The 20632-nt window shown below is 36.6% G+C and overlaps 1 protein-coding gene across 5 annotated transcripts in view; it reads left to right on the forward strand.

Moving 5' to 3' along the window:
- Positions 1 to 20632, forward strand: part of PHKA1 (phosphorylase kinase regulatory subunit alpha 1) — a 119967-nt gene that overhangs the window by 68503 nt on the left and 30832 nt on the right. For 3 of the 5 annotated variants that reach the window (XM_087427796.1, XM_004439826.3, XM_004439827.3), the window contains 5 exons: positions 7676 to 7754; positions 9531 to 9697; positions 12008 to 12184; positions 13728 to 13819; positions 14182 to 14321. In XM_087427796.1, coding sequence (XP_087283922.1) covers positions 7676 to 7754; positions 9531 to 9697; positions 12008 to 12184; positions 13728 to 13819; positions 14182 to 14321 — 655 coding nt within the window. The remainder of the gene's footprint in view (positions 1 to 7675; positions 7755 to 9530; positions 9698 to 12007; positions 12185 to 13727; positions 13820 to 14181; positions 14322 to 20632) is intronic. The other 2 variants (XM_014794886.2, XM_004439828.3) reach the window with 1 other exon arrangement.

The following is a 20632-nucleotide window of genomic DNA, read 5'->3' on the forward strand; positions in this document are numbered from 1 at the left end:
TCTGGAGCTTATGTTTTAGAATAAATACGTAACAAATAAACCAATACACAAGAATTTTTCAGGTGGGTTGAGAGCTATAATTCCAAAATGTAATAGAATAACTTGGTGGGGGCGTACTTCAGGTAATTGGTTTCTAGGTCAACTTGCGGAAACTTTATTAATACAATTCATTTAAAGACAGTAATACTACATTCTGCATCTGTCTTACTCCAGTGGAGCATCAAGATTTTATAGATTAGTTCCCAGACTTCTCCTTCCAAGGCTTGTCTAACTGAAGCAGTAAAATCTAGCAGGCGAAAGTGAAAAGGCTTTCAGTTTATCTTTCCTTTATTGTCTGGACTTCCTGAAATTGCTTACTTGAAACTGGGTGAAAGGCTTTATTGTTGTCTTAGTTCCTGGAGGAGTAGAGCCAATACTGAAGCACTGCTTCCTTTCTGTGTCTCTGCTGTTGCTTCCAAAAGCCTGTTTGTACTGCCAAAGTACATAGAATTCCTTTTCATTAGAGAAGAATCCTTTGTCATAACTTATTCAAAGTCTAGACAGATGGTTAGGGATTATGGTCACATCTCTAAAGTGCTTCAAAAGCACAGGAGTTGAGGAAGTAGGATAGTCTTTCTTCCTTTTGTCTTTATTCTTCATTTAAGACAATTAACAAGTACCCATTTAATAACTACTGTATTCCTGGAATTACCTTCAGAGAGTCTAAAGTCTAATTGGAGAGGCAAAGCTAATACACAAAAATAATAGAAAATATGGGCTGGCCCTGTGGCTTAGCGGTTAAGTGCACGGGCTCCACTGCTGGCGGCCCGGGTTCAGATCCTGGGCGCGCACCAACACATCGCTTCTCCTGCTGTGCTGAGGCCGTGTCCAACATACAGCAACTAGAAGGATGTGCAGCTATGACACACAACTATCTACTGGGGCTTTGGGGGAAAATAAATAAATAAAATTGTAAAAAAATAATAATAATAATAATAGAAAATAATTCAAGACAGTATATAAAGAAATACTACACCATTAGATGAGTATTTTACAGTGAAAGTGATCAAGTTGTCAAAGAAAATTTCTTGACCGAGGTAGGACTTATCCAGGCTTTTTGGGATGGGTAGTGTTCATATGGGAGGAGGAAAAAAGGAAAAGTACTTTAGGTGAGGCAAAAAATACCATGAGTGAGGCCTGGAGGCAGGGATGCGCTTGACTTGTGAGTAGACAGTGAAGAAAGTAGAGTGGGCCTTGCATGTTGGAGCATAATTATCAACAAAATTGGATAAGTAAGGTGGGGCCAGATTATGAAGACCTTGAAAATAAGTAGAGATATTTAAAACAGATTTTCTCAGAAGTCTTAAACTATCAAAAGTTTTTGAGCAGGGAGTGACATGGTGAAAGTGATGTTTAGGGAATATTGATTTGGTGACAGTATACATTGTAATGGGGAGAATCTGATATCAAGGAAACTAATCCAGGTATGAGGTGATGAGAAGATACACTGGATTAGTGGTAGTAAAAATAGAATGGGAAAGAAGGATACAAGAGTAATTTTAAACAATACCTGCAAGTCAGGTGTTGGCTAACTAGATATGAGATATGAATCAAGATAACGCAAAAATTTAGAGACTAGGTAAATAATGCTGTCATTGATAGAAGCAGTGAAATTGTATAGGAAGATGCCAGTTGTAAAGGGACATGTTGAGTTCATGGTGACAAAGAGATTTCAAAATTGAAATACCTAATAGTTGGGATGAGATACCCAACCATACCTTGGGAAAAAGAATAAAACTAAAGATCTAGATTTAAATTACAAAGTTTTGATACTTGGTACATGGTCACACAACAAAAACAGCAGGAACAATAGCAATAATAACTGCAATGTTTATTGAACACTTTCTCTGTGCCAGGCACTGAGCTAAGTGCTTTCAATGCATTATTTTGAAATCTCTACAACAACCCTATTCAGGTAGGTACTATTAATAGCCCCATTTTATAGATGAGGAAGGTGACTCATTGTCCAGAGTCACAAAGCTAGTAAGAGACAGAGTTAGGCCTCACACCAAGTCTGTCAGTCTCCAAAGCCTACATTACCAAGAGCTGTGTGTTTTTGTCAGAGAAAATTTTGTGCTGGTGAAATGAAAGTGAACATATTAGTAATCACATTAAAATGTGAATTTGTTTAATACTTATATTAAAGACAAAGATTCCAAGAATACATAAAAGAGCAAAATCCAGCTAGATGCTACTTACAAAAGATATCCCTAAAATAAAATTATATGGAAAAATGAAAAATAAAGGAATGTGTAAAGATATATCGTGTAATTGCTAACAAAAAGAAAGCAATGGTGGCAATATTAATATCAAAAATAGTAAATAGAATTCAAGGTACAAATCAGTAAATGGGACAAGAAGGGTATTTTATATTGATGAGAGTTACAGTCCACCAAGATGATATAACATTTATAAACTTTTATCTACTGAATAATATCATTGAAATGTATAAAGCAGATATTTAGGAAAACTTGACAATATAATAAAACCATTGTACAGTCATAGTGGGAAACTATAACATACCTCTATCAGAATGTCACAGATCAATTATAAAAAGTAATTAAACATATAGAAGATTGACAAACCAAATTTTTGTATTTCTGGGTGTCTATAAAACTATACCCAGAAAGACAGAATACACAAAGAATGTTTATTTTTATTTATTTATTTTTATTTTTATTTTTTTTGGTGAGGAAGATTGGCCCTGATCTAACATCTGTTGCCAATCTTCCTATTTTTTGCTTAAGGAAGATTGTCCCTGAGCTAACATCTGTGGCAGTTTTCCTCTATTTTGTTTGTGGGACACCGCCACAGCATGACTTGATAAGCAGTGTGTACGTCTGTGCCCAAGATCCAAACCCACAGACCCTGGGCTGCCAAAGCAGAGCACGCAAACTTAACCACTACACCACTGGGCCAGCCCCAAAGAATGTTTATTTTTAAAAAGTAGAAATCATACAGACAATATTGCCAGACATATAACATAAAACTAAATATCACAAGAATAGTAAAAGGGGCCGGCCCCGTGGCTTTGCGGTTAAGTGTGCGTGCTCTGCTACTGGTGGCCAGGGTTCGGATCCTGGGCATGCACTGACCACTGCTTGTCAGGCCATGCTGAGGCGGCGTCCCACACACAGCAACTAGCAGGATGTGCAACTATAACATACAGCTATCTACCGGGGCTTTGGGGAGAAAAAGGGGGAAAAAAAAGGAGGAAGATTGGCAACAGATGTTAGATCAGGGCCGGTTTTCCTCAGCAAAAAGAGGGGAATTGGCATTGATGTTAGCTCGGGGCTGATCTTCCTCACAAAAAAAAAAAAAAAAAGAATAGTAAAAATAAAATCTGACCATAAAGGAATTAAATTTTTTTCCAAATAATTCTTAGATTAACAAGGAAATCAAATTGAAATATACAGTGTTTTAAAATGAAAAATGATACTACTGATTATCAAAACTTAAGAGATTTGCCCAAAGTTATATTTAGAAATTTTCATATTCTTAAATACTTTGACTTTGAAAAAAAGAAAAGAGTTCTGATTTCCAGACGAAATGGAGTAGACTCACTTCTCCCTATTTATCTTGCTAAGTACAGCTAAAAACTTTGGACATTATCTATAAAACGAGCATAAGAAGTCTCTAAAAGTTGGAACAGAGAAGGGAGACTGACTAGGGACTTTGCGCCTGAGAAATGACACAGCAGTGAATTTCCTGGGTTTTCCTTCTGCCTCGTAGATCCTGGACTGGGTGCTGGAGAAGCTGTTATAGCCCCGAAACACAAACGGGTACAGATAAAAAAAAGGCCCAAGAAAAACCTTCTCCCTCTAGCCAAAGGAACAGGAAAGGGGCAGCCTAGCCAGACAGAAAACTTTTAAACAGTAACTGTTCTACTCCAGCCAAACACCACAGAAAAAAACTGCAGCCCTGCTCCCACCCCTATCAGCAGAGGCTGAGTGGAGACCCTAGACTTCTACCTTCACACAGCTGTGAAGAGGCACTCCTCCCCCTCCTTAGGAGTAGTGTCTGAACAGCGTTATTGGGGAGCTTAGACTTTCATCCTTGCCCACCAGTAGAGGAACCCCTTCCACATCCACCTAGCAGTAGCAAAGCAGTGCTCCCTTTCCTGCCACACAGTATCAGAGGAGATCTGCTGAATCAGAAGATTCAGTAAGATCCAGAGTCTCATAAAATAATACCTCATATTTCCAGAATACGTTAGAAAATCACTCATACCAATGTCCAGGAAAATCTCAACTTCAAGAGAAAAGCTGATCAACAGACACTAGTATCAAGATGACAAAATGTTGGAATTATGACACAGATTTTAAGGCAGTCATCATAAAAATACTTTAATGAGCAATTACAGCCACACTTGAAAGTAGGAAGTCTCAGCAAAGAAATAGAAATTCTCAGCAAAGAAATTGAAGATACAAATAACCAAATGAAAGCTTTAAAACTGAAAACTACAATAACTGAAATGAAAAACTCACTAGATAGGCTCAATTGCAGAATGGAGGTGATAGAGTGAACTTGAAGATAGAACTATAGAAATGACCCATTCTGAACAAGAGTAAAAATAGACTGAAGAAATATTAACAGAGTCTCAGGGACCTGTGGGACTAATAACAAAAGATCTAACATTCATATTATAAGAGTCCCAGAAGGAGAGGAAAAAGAGTATGGGGCTGAAAAAGTATTCCAACTAATAATGGCTGAAAAATTGGCAAAAGGCATAAACCTGCAGATTCAGAAAGCTGAGAAAGCCCCAAACCAGATAAACCCAAAGAAACCCATGCCAAAACACATAATAATCAAACTCCTGAAAATTAAAGAAAAAGAAAAAATCTCAAAAGCAGTAAGATAGAAATGATGCCTTGCCTATATGGGAAAGGCAATTAGAATGACAGCAGATTTCTCATCAAAAACCCTGGAGAACAGAGGGAAGTGGCACAACATTTTTCAAGTGCAGAAAAAAAAGAATTACAAACTAAGAATTCTGTATCCAGCAAAAATGTACTTCAAGGATAAAGGGGGAAAAGACATTCTCAGCTGAAAGAAAACTAAATGAATTTGGCTGCAGGAGATCTGCCCTAAAAGAATGGCTTAAAGGAAATTTTTTAAATGGAAAGGAAATAATACAAGATGGAATGTTGGAACATCAAGAAAGAAAAAAGAACAGTGAAAAGAGTAAGAATATGGTTAAATATAATAGACTTTCTCCACTTCAGTTTTCTAAATTATGTTTGATAGTTGAAGCAAAAATCATAGCACTGTCTGATGTGGTTCTCAAAGTATGTAGAGGAAATCTTTAAGGCAATTATATTATAAATGGGAGAAGGTAAGGGACTGAAAAGGAGGTAAGGTTTCTACACATTACTTTAACTGGCAAAACGTTGACACTAGTAGACAGTGATGTATATATAATGCATGTTTGTATGTATAATGTAATACCTAGAGTAACCATTAAGAAATCTATACAAGGAGATACAGTCAAAAACACTATAGATAAATCAAAATGGAATTCTTGTATATGTTTTAGAAGGCAGGAGGAAGAAATAGAGAAATGAAGAGCAGAAGAACAAACAGAAAACAATAAGTAAAATGACAAGCATAACTCTAACATATCAATAATTATATTAACTGTAAATAGCCTAAATATACCAATTAAAAGACTGAGATTGGCAGAGTAGATAAAAAAAATGACCCACATATATGCTGTCTCCATGAAATTCACTTCATATATAACAGTATAGGTAGAGTGAAATGAAAAGAATGGAAAAAGGTATACCATGTAAAACTGATTTTAAAAAATCAGAAGTGGCTACATTAATATCTGGTAAAGTAGACTTCAGAGCAAAGAGGAAAAAGATAATAAAAACAACATTAGAAATGAGAAAGGGAATGAGGAATGAGAAATTTTATAATAAAAATTATAAAAGAATACCAAGCATAATTTTTTAGATAAAATTGACAAATTTTCTAGAAAAGTAAATAAGAATAAGCTTAATAAGAAATATGCATAAAACTATATGAGAAAAATTATAAAACTGATGAAGAACATAAAAGAAAATTTTAATTACTAGAGAGACATATCATGTTGCTAGATGGAAACAGTTAATATTGAAAGGATGTCCATTCTCATTAAATTTATAAATTCAGTGCAATTCCAAATCAAAATAAAAACACAAATTTTTATAAACAACTTGAATCTAAATTTCTTATGGAAGAGAAAATGTATAAGAATAACCAGATTTTTTAAAAACTAAAAACAATGAGAAAAGACAGATCCATTGTAATTAAAATAATGATAAAGATAGCAATCCAAATAGAGCCAAAAGAATGCAAATAAATACATTTGGGAAAATCATTAATTTAGGCCTACTACTTTATATTTTATGCAAAATTAAATTATGAATAGATTAAAAAGCTAAGCAAAAGAAAAATAATAAACCTATAAAAGTATTAGAAGAAAATATGGGAGAATGTTTTTGTGATCTTGGGCTAAAGAAAGCTGTCCTTTGCAAGACACAAAAAGGGAAAATTGGCAAATTTAAAAACATGAAAATTTAAATAAATCTTTTATACAAAAATGAACTGTGGTTGAGGTTGTGAGACAAATAATAAAGTAGATAAAGTATTTGTCATACATATGATAGAGAAGGGTAATATTCACAAAACATAAAGAGCCCTTGAAAGTCAACTGAAAAAAAGATAAACTACTTAATAGAAACATGAGAAAAGGACATGAGCAAGCAATTCATAAAAGAAATACAAATGGTCAGTATATACATGAAAACATGCTCAATCTTACTAGTAATAAAATTAAAACAAGGTATTTTTTTAATGTGTCAGATAAACAGATTCAAAAGATTATTAATCCCCATTGTTAAAGGTGTGGGGCAACAGTCACTTTCTATACTGATGGTGGAAATATAATTGGCACAACTTTTTTGGTGGGCAATTTGGCAGTCTCTATAAAATTTTTAGTAAGTGTTCCCTTTGTCCTAACGGTTCTACTTGTCAGAATCTATCCTAGGGAAATAATAGAATAAGTATATAAAGATGTAGCTACAATGATCTTCATCACAGTGTTGCTTATTATACAAAAACAGTCTAAATGTCTGCTATGGAATCATTTTTAACTTTTACAAAGGATAAGTTAGAAAATGTGGACCACAAAAGAGTATGTGTAGTATAATCCCCTTCATATAAAGTCGGATAATTGTTAGCTGTCTAAGTATTTTTTATGCCTATGCACATAAACCAAGGCTCACTAGATGAGATAATATATAAAATGATTAGCACATTGCTTGGCATGTAACATTCAACAAATGGTTGCTGTTGTTATTATTGTCAGCATTTAGTAAACACTAAGTGTTCTGCCGTCGGGCACTGTGCTAAGTACTTATGATAAATAAGATACTGTCTTTGAGGAACTTTGGTGGTCATCATCCGTTACCATTTGCCCATTCTACAGTACTGTTGGCTCTCAGATGAATTGTTGAAATACAGGGTGGTCAATGAGGAGTGTCTCATTTGTACCATCACCACCAGAATGTTGGTTTGAAATCATTGCAAGATTCCCCTTATTTCAAAGTTAAAACCACAAAGATTGTTTTAAAATTCTCTTCATTTCAAGATGAAGATGGAACCAGTTTGAATTCAAGTATTCTGGCAGCACTCCGAAAAATGCAAGATGGCTATTTTGGTGGGGCAAGGTAAGTGAGCTCTACACACTCTTTAGTGAAATGAAATGAAATTTGGAAGCTAGGTATAGTAATGGTAGACTTGTGATGCCTTTCTCTATATATTTAACAATATAATCTCATTCTATTCAGAGGAGCTCTCATTTGATAGATTGAATCAAAGAATTTAATGTTATAGAGAAGGGTTAGAATTTTTACCCACCCTATTCTTTGCCTAGACCTCATAAATTCAGTGGACCAGAAAACTTATTCTTTCAAACAAAGAGGTTACTGGACTATTCACTTCTGGCTGATTTTCTTTTCTTTTTTTCCCTAAGTTCTTATTTTGAAAAATTTCAAGCTTATGGAAATGTGTAAGAATCATATTGAACACCATATACCCTTCCTCAGGATTCAACCTGTTGTTAATATCTGTCCCACTTGTACATTCTCTCTCTCTCCCCTTCCCTCCCTCCCTTCCTCTCCTTCCTCCCTTCCCCTCTTCTTCTCTGCCTTCCTTCCTCTCTCACACATACATATGTGTGCACATACAGACACACACACAGACTTTTTTTGCTGAACTATGTGCGAGTTAGCCAGAGACATCATGACTCCAACCCTAAATATTTCAGTTTCTGTCTTCTAAGAACAAGAGCATTCTCATACATAACTACAATATAATCATCATACTCAGGAAATTTAATATTGATACAATACTATTATCTAATATAGAATCCATATTCAAAATTACCCAATTGTCCCAATAATGTTTTCCCATAGCTTTTTTTTCCCCACACCAGGATCCAATCAAAGATCACAGATTGGCATTTAGTTAGTATATCTCTTTGAAGTCTTTTAATCTAGAACAATTCCCCAGCCTTTTGTTAATCTTTCATGACAGTTTTCTTTACAGTTTTGAAGAAGGAAGGTCAGTTATTTTGCAGAATGTCTCTCGGTTTGGTTAAAGTGGTATCTGCCAGGTTTCTCCATATCCTTTCTCCAATAGTCTTTGACCAAATGGTCTTAGCTTCCATTGATGAATCAGTTATTACTAATGGAATTGTAAAATGATGATTCTGCATTTCTATCATTCTGTATATATCTATTAGTTAGAATCCTTCTGCAAAAAAATAAAAGAAAAAGAGCTTTCCCTGACCCTCTTTTATTTTGTAGTTTTAGTGTCAGCATAGATTCATGGATTCTTATCTTATTCAATATGTCATGCTCCATTTCTGTCATTATTTCAAAGTTCAAATTATCCCAGATCTGGCCATTGGGAGCCTGTTCAAGCTTGCTTCTTTAGAAAATCAATACTACTGACTTTCCTTTTGGGTTTTGCAATTGGCTTTATAAGTAGGATGGGATATGGCTTACAATCTACTATGATTCATAAAATTTTAAAATACCATCTTTTATTTTCAAAATGGTCTTTTTATTTTTTTAAGTGGTGTGATGGATTCATGGTGATTTATCTTCATTCTGTTCTAGCTTCTCTTGTAGCCAATTGAAATTTTTGTTGGATATTTGGCATAGTTAGCAACAGAGTACATGGCAGTGAAAGAGAGCAAAACTGATCTGCTGGTAGATTGTGAACCCATAATTGTAGTCTTTATTAACACAGTACTCTAACCTACACTACACTATGCCTAGGAGTGCTGTAAAATTTCACTTTTACAAAATTTATACTAATGTATAAACATTAGTAATCCCCCAATGAAACATTCTAGGTATCCTTTTTTCACTAAATTGTGTTGTGTTAAAAAGGATTTCCTCTGATTTTCTGTTTTCTATTTACCCTTTAACTGTCAGGGTTCAAACAGGTAAATTGTCACAGTTTTTGACAACATCTTGCCGCACACATTTAAGCTTCATGGACTCTGGACCTGAGGGTAAGCTGTACAGTGAGGATTACGATGACAACTATAACGAGCTGGAATCTGGGGACTGGATGGATGGCTATGGTTCAACCAGTAATGGTAAGGAGGCTTCATAAAGGCACTGGACTCGCTGGACAAAAATATAAAGTATTGTTGAGCATCCTCGTTAATATTTCTCACTGGCAGCACTCTCACTTCTATTTAATACACCTAGATTTCTACTTTTGTTTGGCTTCACTTTTCATCTTTCTACTTACCTTTGGTTTCCGGTCTAATATCCCTGTAGTGAGTGTGGAGTATGGAGTTGGACTATCCCTTACTAAAATTAGGGAAGATTTCTCTGCTGGGCATATAAAATAGCTGGTGATTTCAAAATGGGAGGAAGCAGTGGTGAGTGAGAGATATTTAATCAAGTACATAGTAGGAAAGCTATACATATACAGTACTGCTTTTTCACATTAAAAATCATAAAAATATGAAATTCAATTAGAGTGCTTTTTGTATATAATATTACAGGGGCACATCAGAATCTCTGGGGAGGTCTGCATAGTTTGAAAAAGCCTATTCGGTATGCCTACTGCTTTCATATTACAAACTAGACCAAAAAATCACAAAAAAATCTAGTTGGCTGCTAGGAATATGAAGATGATATAGTGGGAAAGCATCGTGGGGGCATATATTAAACATGGCTGAGAAACACCCTAAAGGGTTAAAATACTGACATAAGCAGGGCAAGCATTACATTGTTTGAATCTGAAAGAGAGAAGGGCCAGTAGGAGTGAATTATTCTTCTAGCTATCTAAAACGTGGTTTGCCTGCTTTCGTTGTCTATTTGACTATTAGCCTATATCTTGAGGCAGCCAGTTTCTTTATCTTAAGAGTGGTGTGTTGGAGAAAAGAAAAAAATTAGCTTTCCTCAGTGAGGTAGCAAGCATAATCTTATCTACAATAGACCAACACACATTAGCAATCAGAAGGACTATTTTCTTGTTTGGGCTCAGCATTTACCCACCTAAGTACCATTTAATTCATTCTGTATTTGTTTTGGTGAGATCTAAAATAGTGTTCATTTCTTTGTTGGAAAAGAACATTAAATATAAGGTTGTTTCCTGTTACCAATAATAGCAAAGTCATGATATTTATCTTGGCATAAGCTGAAATATTTGGAAACCCAGACAAGAATGATAATATATTGAGTTTGTTTGCTATTCCATGAATAGTAGTGATTTTCCTCTGTAGCACTCATTCTCTATATCTTTTTAATGACATGTATTACTAAATTTGATATTACGCATTCTGAGTCACTTTCTCCTCTCTGGGTTTACTCATGGGTGGTCTCACAATGGACATGTTTATTGCTTGCCATCCCTTTCATGGGGAGAGCACTTCTCTCCATATCCTTCATAATCCTCCACTCAAGTATCTAGATTGTATTCAAGGTTATGATATTTGTCATTAGGATGTCACTGAGTATGAGTTCCATTCTTACAGCTTTGCTAGTTCCCATTAGTCATATCAGAGCGCAGAAAGACATCTGGAGAGATCACCAAAGATGATCAAAAACCAGATGAGGCATGACTGACCTGGCAGACTTTGGTATTGATCCACACACTCTGCTTTTCCAACTATAAATTTTCTGAATATTCATCAAGTCTGAAATGTTAAGCATCCACAGGGTATATGTATATTTTTTATTTCTATTATCTATAGACAGAGATAATGTCATAGAAGGTATATGGGGGAGGGGGAGCCCAAGAGGATAGGGACCATATCTGTCTTCTTCACCACTTAAACCTCAGCACCTGGTACACCACCTGGTACATAGTAGGCAATAACTATTTGGTGAGCAAATGAATGAGGTGACTAAAAAGACCAGTGTTTGGCCAGTAGTCCTTTTGACACCAATGCCACATGGAGATTGTTTTTTCGTTAGCAATTGTAGCTGCCATTTGTGGAATCTGTCTGTTTTCAGTTAGGCTCAACAGTTACCAGAAGATTTTTGCCCTTCCCCGCAAAAGTCTCCTTATACCAGTGAGACTCAAGGGGCCCTGTTCTGCTCCTCCTCCACCACTGCTGCCACCACCACTACCATCACACACATATACACAGATTATGAAATGCTTGCTCTACCTGTCCTATAATAAGCTCATACTGCTTTCAGAGGCCCTAATATTGTCTCAGTAAAGTTGAAGAACAGGTGGGTCCTGGTAAATGGCCATAGTTTCTGAATGGTAAAGCTATAAGATTGTATAATGATCACAAACTTTTTTTTCCCCATGAACTAAAACAACCTACTTCTGGTGCTGTGTTGTGGGCACAGGAGCCAGTCATTCTGTTTGGTGGGGTAGATTGTGAAGTAACTAAAATGTTCATTTTTTTCTCTTCCCCATCCCCTCACTAACCTTGCAGCTCACTGTGGTGATGAAGTTGCTCGTTATTTAGATCACCTTTTGGCGCACACTGCTCCCCATCCTAAACTAGCCCCTACCTCACAGAAGGGAGGGCTAAATCGGTTCCGAGCTGCTGTGCAAACAACCTTCGACTTAATGTCCTTGGTGACCAAGGCCAAGGAGCTGCATGTACAGAGTGAGTAATGCCATGACTCACTTGAGTCAGGCACAGGATGATGCAAAGCCCAGGATGGGGGCGGGGCGTTTATCACAGTGTAAGCAGGAACTTTGTTGTGTTCGCTGCTTTATCCCCAGCATCTTGGACAACACCTAGAACATATTAGACACTCAAATATTTGTAAAATTAACGACTTTGGTATAGTTTTGCTGTAGATAGTGCTATGTAATCTGGTTTAACCAGTTACATAGTGAGAAGAGGCAGAACAGAAGATATGGAGCATATTCAGTTTTAACATCGAAGTATTAAAATGGCGGAAAGAGTTTTTTCCTTGGAAAAATTATTCCTTTGGAAGTAATTTTGTTTAAAGAGAAAGCATTGAAAACTGTTATAAGATAGCCTTGCAACAGAGAGGGAGATATTCTCCCTTAAGTAAACTACACCTGGTTCCCTTAGGCCAGCTATAACTTACAGTCAGTTGTCCCAGCAATGTAGAACTGTGTTGTCAACTACAGTACTCATTCTTCAACAATTTTGTCATTCTCCTCCTCATGACCACCACCCTCCTTCAGCTGTATTTGGAGTGGAGGATATCTTCTACTACACATTGCCAGGATTAGTCATGGTTCCTAAGAGTGTTCAATGCCTCTATGGTAGCTGCATTTGAAAGGACAGAAGGGCTTCTTGGCCACACCTAGAGGACCTAAATGTTAACATTTTACAGATGATGAGAATGACTGAGATGCATGCTCTTGCTGTCTAAAACTTTATTGACAATTACTAACCAAAGATATTCAACATGAACATTGGGGAACCATTTAACATTTGGAATAGGGAAAAGCTTAGCACACCCATTGAGTATGCTTCCTTGACAAAGGGTCTGTGTCAAGAGATCAACTTTATTAAGTTATACTTCTAGATTGTGAATCAGGAAACTTGAGCTTAATTCCCGACTCTGCTACTTACTTGCTTGAACAGTTATTTGAGCTCTGTATCTCTCTTGCTGTATCTGTAAAATGGTGAAAATGACAAAAGAATCTCTTCTTAGAGGTTATGGTAAGTATTTCAACAATGAACTGTAAGTAAAAATCTTAGGAATATCCCAAAGTTGGTTAGCCACTACATTTTTAGATTCCCTAGATATGATCATCCATTTATCTATTCTCAAGGAAATTCAACTGCTAGCAGGCAGATATTCTCCTAGGAAAGTCCAGAAAATATAAAATATAGCTGGATTCTTTCTGTTATATGTGGTATTCTATCAAAGTATCAGTGATAGCACCATTGTGGTATTGATTACATTCGTAGAATTTCATATCTTACATGTCTAGCTGATGCTACAATTCTAGACAATGTATTCAAAATATGTTTATTGATTGATCAAAAATTCTTTATCTGATATTCATATTTCTTCACTTTGATATTACCAAGAAAAGATAAATTTCTCATTCTTGTTCTGTAAAGAACTGACCCATATATAACTTCATTGTTGAGGTCAACTGTGCATTTTTATTAGTCTCCTAACTATCTAACCTTTCCCATAAATGTCACCCTCTTGCAGATGTTCACATGTATCTTCCTACAAAGATATTTCAGGCTTCCCGGCCTTCATTCAACTTACTTGACTCACCTCATCCCCCACGAGAGGACCAGGTAAATTTGCACATGAGGTATTTCTGTTAGCTTATGCAAAACTACCAACCTTATGGAAAATAATAGAACTAGCCATTATGGTTTTTGCTAGTAACTGGTGGGAGGCAAAATGCTACCCTGGTGAAGATATATGTCCTTTTTAATTCACTTTTAAAATGGGCAAGGTTTTCTAGCCAGCCTTTAAGAAAACTAGATTGCTGTATCATACATCTTGAAGGTTTCATTGTTTTTGCTTTACTTTTTGTCAAAAGTTAGGGACTTCTTATGGAAAAGGTCTAGAGGTGAAAAGATCAACACTCTAGGGCATTATTTAAGTTGAGCACTTGTGGACTTAATTTTTTTCATCCTTTCTCAAACTAAAGGTTCCCTCTGTTCGTGTAGAAATTCATCTTCCTAGAGAACAGTCTGGGGAGGTGGATTTCAAAGCATTGGTTTTACAGTTGAAGGAGACCTCCAGCTTACAGGAGCAAGCTGATATCCTCTACATGCTGTATACTATGAAGTAAGTGTCGTATATTATCAATCTACTTTAATGTTCATTTAGAGAGAAAGTATAACATAGTAAATATAGCCCAGCTTTGGAGTCTCACTGATCTGGATTTAAATACAGTTTTGCAACCTACCCACTGTGTAACTCCAAAGCCTCAATTGTTCTCATTTATAAAATTTGGATTATACCTACCTCATAGATTAAACAAGAGGGGCCGGCCCGGTGGCGCAAGTGGTTAAGTGTGTGTGCTCAGCTGCAGAGGCCCAGGGTTCGCCGGTTCAGATCCCAGGCGCACCGACGCACCGCTTGGCAAGCCATGCTGTGGTGGTGTCCCATATAAAGTAGAGGAAGATGAGCATGGATGTTACCCAGGGCCAGTCTTCCTCAGCAAAAAAAAAAAAAAAAGAGAGAGGAGGATTGGCAGATGTTTGCACAGGGCTGATCTTCCTCACAAAAAAAAAAAGATTAAACAAGATATATTATCTGCAAAGTCTCTAATATAATGCTTGGTACATAGTAGGTGACCAATAACTGATAACTGTTATTATCATTATTATGGTCATTTTTACCATCCATTATTTGGTAAAATCTACAGTTAAATAAATTCTTAATTCAAAAGAAGTAAGAATATGGAGGCTTACAGGAAAAAGAAACTAGCATTTTTGAGCGTTTGCTATATGTGAGGCACCCTGCTAGGTATAATATATCTAAGTACCTCAAACTCAGTATGCCCAAATTGAACTCCTCTCTCCTATCCCCCACATCCCCCCACAAAATAACCCGTTCTTCCTCATTTATTCATGTTGTCATTACCCTGAAGAGTCAGGATGGACTTGCCCCCCCCCCGCTAAATTTGATTTGGACATTGAGACTGATAATGCCACACATGTACCAAAAGGTGTTAGATGTTTATTACTCACATAATGAGACCTTCTGGAGAGAGAAGAACAGGCTCCTAAGTTTGTCCAAAAGAAGCTTGAGTAAGCAGAGGAAGGAGGCTGGATTTAGGATTTTATTATGATTAAGAGGTGAGGCTGGGGTGAGTGTTCTCACTGGTACCAAAGGAAGGAACACTCAGACTTTCTTATCGCCTTGCCAAGATGTAGGCTGCAAGGGAAAGGGGAGTGGTAGGACTTGAAAGCGGTCAGCATTCAGACATCAAAAATGAAGTCAGACTGTATGAAATTCTCCATCTCCATTGTTGGAACCAACACCTACCTTAAAATAGGTAATCAAGCTTCTCCCCATCCAGCTTCTCCCCATATCCAGTTAATCACCAAGTCTGTGCAGTTTTCTCTCTCAAGTTTTTATACTCTGTATCTCTAGTATTGATGCCTTCATTTAGGCCTTTGTCTCTCACTAAGACTACTGCTAGAGCGTCCTAACAAGTCTTCCTATTTCTTTCTTGTTCTCCTCAAGCCCCTCCTCCACAGAGGAGGAAGAGTAACTTTTCTTTTTTACTTTTTAGGATAGAAATGTTCAAATTTATATAAAAGTAGAGAGAATAGTATAATGAACACATTTGGACCCGTCACCCAGCCTGCAAAATTATAAGCACATGGTTAATCTTGTCACATCTATGTTCTCACTCTCTCTTCCCCCTGAATTATTTTGAAGAAGATACCAGATGTTTTATCATTTTATTCCTAAATATTTCACTATTATTTCTAAAAATCAAGGAATCTCTTAAACATAATCACAATGGGGCTTCTGGTTCCAGACAAGATAGAATAGATGCATTTCTGTCTTTCCTCCTGTTAAGTACAGGAGGATGTTATTTATAAAACAAACATAACAAGATGTTGAAAGATGGAGAGAGGAAGGCAGACTGGCTAAGGACCTCAGGATCTGAGAAATGACAGTGTTATGAGGTCCCCAGGTTTTCTTTGTTGCCTGCATTAGGAGCTGGAGAAGCCAGCAACCTGAAAACACCAATGGGCACAGACAACAAAAGCACTAAGAAAAACCTGTTCTTTCTAGACAAAGGACTAGGAAAAGGGCAGCCTAGCAAGACAGACAACTTTTAGACAATAACCACTCCACCACAGAAAAATCTGTGCCCCCACCCCTGTCAACAAAGGCTGAGTGGGAAGCCCAGACTTCCACTCTCACCCAGCTGTAACTAGGCAGACACTGCTCCACCTTCCCCACTGCCAGGGTAGTGTTAGAGAAGGCCAAGTAAAGGTCTGGGACTTTCATTCCCTCTAGGTAGTAATGAAGTCCCCTTGGTCTCCCTGACTCCAAAGCCCATGCTGTTTCCATCAGATTATGATTTTTAATGAGTAAGTGAAAACAAAAGCTGAAAAGCCCACCGGCACCAAAGTCAAATTTTTACACATCCAATTCTATTAAAAATTGCCCAAACATATTTTTAGCCATTTAGGGCCAGCCTGCTTTGCATATGCCTTGAAACCCACTCTGCATCTGCTAGGAGGAGATAAGCCATGAGCCATTAATACCCCAAACCACTGCTGCCATTCAGAGCTCTCTAACCTAGAGACTCCCCACAGTGCGACTGAGGGACATCACCTAGACATTTAACCCCCTCCTCCCTAGTTCCCTGGGAGTTCCCTTGCCCTCCTCCCCTTCTGGATGGTAGAACTGTACCTTATATAAACCTCTGGATGGTCTCATGCTGTGAGGGACTTCCCCTCTCATACAACCCTGTCCAAGTGCCACCCGGTAAAGGTTGTTATGTGCTACTGCCAAAAAAAAAAGACGTGGGTCTTATTATTTTGATACTTTTGTTTCTTTCTTTTTTCTTTTAGGGTAGGGCACTTTATTCAACAAGTATTGTTGAGTACTTACACGCCAGGTGCAATGCTAGATGCAGAGTAATGAAAAGACAGAGAAGGTGAAAAGAGATAAGGGATAAGGACAGAATGACTATAGTTTGAATGAAAACTGAAGATTCAGCAGGGTAGTTGAGATGGGCAAACAAAAGGAGTTGTACATGAAAAGCTCATACTTTCCCACCGATTCAGATGACCCATGGTTGACTGCCAACTCTTCTCCTAAGACATGAGTCTTCTTAATCTAATCCTGTATGTACTAACTTCACCATAATGTCTGATTGAACCCTGCAATCTCCCTAAAACTAGTATTCCGGATAATATCAAACCACTTGAGTAGATTGTGTATGATTTGCTGCATGGGTTTTAACACACTTGGAATTCTGCCCAATATCCCTCATGGATTTAAAAGTAGAAGTTGAGAGGTGAGGTTTCCTATATCTATTGACAAAGTATTCTTTCTGTAAATTGTCTGTTTATAACCTTTGTTCTCTATTGGGTTATTTATATTTTTCTTATTGATATTAGATATTACTATTTTGTTTGTTATATTTGTTGCAGGTATTTTGTCGAAAGAATTTGCTTTTTGACTTTGTTTATATACCTTTCTCTATGCAAAAGTTTATATTTTATATAGTCAAATCTATTGATCTTTTCTTTTTTGGCTTCTGTGTTTCTTGTCATGTATGGGAGAACCTTCTCCCCTCCCAGAATTTAAAAATATTTTAAATACCCTTAATATTTTTTAAAAAATATTTAGGTCTTTAATCTATTTGGAATTTATTTTTATGTATGTCTTCTTACTCAACATATCTAAAATCAAATTCACTGTCTTTATCAGAAACCTACTACTTCCTGACCCTGTTCATGGTATCATCATTTTTTCAGTCACCCAGACTTGAAGTTGTGTCATCATCTTCAATCTCATCCCCTGCCTTTCCCTACAACATCTCCACTACCATTGGGAATCAGTGGCCAAATCTATATCCTCTATGATGTGACTTTCAACATTTATCTACCATTGCTCCTCCCTCGCAATGTGAATACTGCCACCAAAACAGCCTACCATTTATAATATCCAAAACACAGCCTATACATGACAACTTTAATACCTTGGCTCATATTTTTTCCTCTGCCTGGAGTACTCTCCTTTACCACACTGCATCTCTCCTCATTGGAATTCTAGCTATCCATCAAGGCCTACTTCATTTGTCACCTCCATGTTTTCTCTGATCTCTAGGAATAAAAAGGCTCTTCCCTGATTGTGAGATCTCATAGCACTTCTTTTCATATTATATATTTATTTATTTTTATTTTGACTGTTTCAAACTTAGAGAAAAGTTATAAGGATAGTAGAAAAAAAAATTCTGGATATCCTTCACCCAAATCCCTCAGATGTTTACACTGGGCTTTAATCTCTCTCTCTCTCTGTCTCTCACATCATCATCATCATCACACACATATATTTTTCTGAACCATTTGAGAGTAAGTGATAGACATGATCCCCTTCTATCCCTAAATACTTCAGTGTGTATTTCCTAAAGTCTAGAAATTCTTTTACATAAGCACAGCAAAATTGCCAAAATCCGAAAACTAATGTTAAGACAATACTTTTTTCTAATCTACAGACCTTATTGAGATTTGTCGGTTGTCCCAATAATGTATTTATAGCAAAGGAAAATCTAAATTATGCATTTCATTCAGTTCTCATGTGTCCCTAGTCTCCTTTAATCTAGAACAGTTCCTGAGCCTTTATTTTTCGTGTTATTGATGCTTTTGAAGAGTACAGACCAGTTATTTTGCAGAATGTCCCTAAATTTTCGTTTATCTGATGCTTCCTCATAATTAAATTCAGGTTCTGCATTTGGGGCAGGAATACTGCTGAAGTGATGCTGAGTTCTTCTCAGTGTGTCATATCAGGAGGCACACAGTGTTGATGAGTCCTATTGCTGGTAACTTTAATCACTTGGTTAAGGTAGTATCTTCCATGTTCCTCCACTATAAAGTTCCTATGTTACACTTTGTAATTAAAAAGTATCTTGTGGAGATGTACTTTGAGACTGTAAATATCCTGTTACTCTTCAAACTTTCATTCACTGGTTTTTTAATCCATGGTAACTCTTCCTATAGCACTTTTTATTTCATGTTTTAAAAAATATATTTAATATATTTATTGTATTAAATACATATAATATACATTTAATATAATTTAATATATTAAATGGATAATACATTATCATGATTCAAACTTTTTAAAGTACAAAAGGATACAGTGAAAGGGTAAAAAGTTTTTTTCCCACTTTTATTCCTCAGATACCTGGTTCTCCTCCTCACAGGCAATCAATGCTATTGGTTTTTTGTGTGTCCATCCAGGGACATTTTATGCATATGTAGGTAAATACAGATGTATATGTGTATACTTTTACACCTGTTTACCCAAATGGTAGCATAGTATATACAACTGCTCTGTACCTTGCTTTTTTTCATTAAAACTATATATCTTGAAGATCATTGCATATGATTTCCAGTTATCTATTAGTGCATAACAAATCACCCCAAAACTCAGTGGTTTAAAATAACAAAAACAAAAAGTGTTTAAATTATCTGTCACAGTTCTGGGGCTTGCCTGGGCTCAGCTAGGCGGTTCTCACTTGGGGTCTCATTCAGTTGTGGTCTGACAGTGTCTGGGGCTGAAGACATCATGAGGCTTGTCCACTCATACTTCTGGGAGTTGATACTGGCTATTGGCTGGAACCTCAGCTGGGGCTGTCACCTAGAACATCTACAGATGCTCCACTTCCTCATAGCATGATGTCTAGTTTCCAAGAGTATGTGTCCCAAGAAAGACCAAGTGGAAGCTGCATTGCTTTTTATGACCTAGCCTCAGAAATCATACAGCATCACTTTCACCTTAGTCACAAGCATGCCTGGGTTGAAGGGGAGAGGACACAGACCCTGCCTCTTGATGGGAGAACTGTGGAAGTCACATTGTAAGGAGAGCGAGTTAGATGAAACATTGTTTTAGCAATTTTGAAACATACATTCTGCTACAATCTAGATATACATCATATTTTCTTAATAGTTGGATAGCATTCCATTGTTTGAATATACCATAATTTAACTAGTCTCCTATTGATGGACATTTGGATTATTTCCAGACATACGCTATTACAAACAATGCTGTACCTGATAACATATATCATTTCTTGTGTGTGGAATTTATTCTACAGATATACCAGAAGTGGAATTGCTAGATCAAAGAATATAGGCATTTTTAATATTAATATATATTTCCAAATAGCCCTCCAGAGGGATTGTCCCAATTTTCACTCCCACCAGCAACATATTGAGAGTGCCTATTTTCCCAAAACCTCACCAATGCAGTGTTATCAAATTTGAGGATTTTTGACTACACGATAGATTAAAAAATGTTATCTTGGTGTAGTGTTAATTTTAATTTTTCTTATTATGAGTGAAATCGAACGCCTTTTCCTATGTTTAAAATCCATCGGTATTTATATTGCCACGTTT

The sequence above is a fragment of the Ceratotherium simum genome, chromosome X, assembly GCF_057802395.1.
Source record: "Ceratotherium simum simum isolate JZ-2026a chromosome X, ASM5780239v1, whole genome shotgun sequence".
Classification (NCBI taxonomy): domain Eukaryota; kingdom Metazoa; phylum Chordata; class Mammalia; order Perissodactyla; family Rhinocerotidae; genus Ceratotherium; species Ceratotherium simum.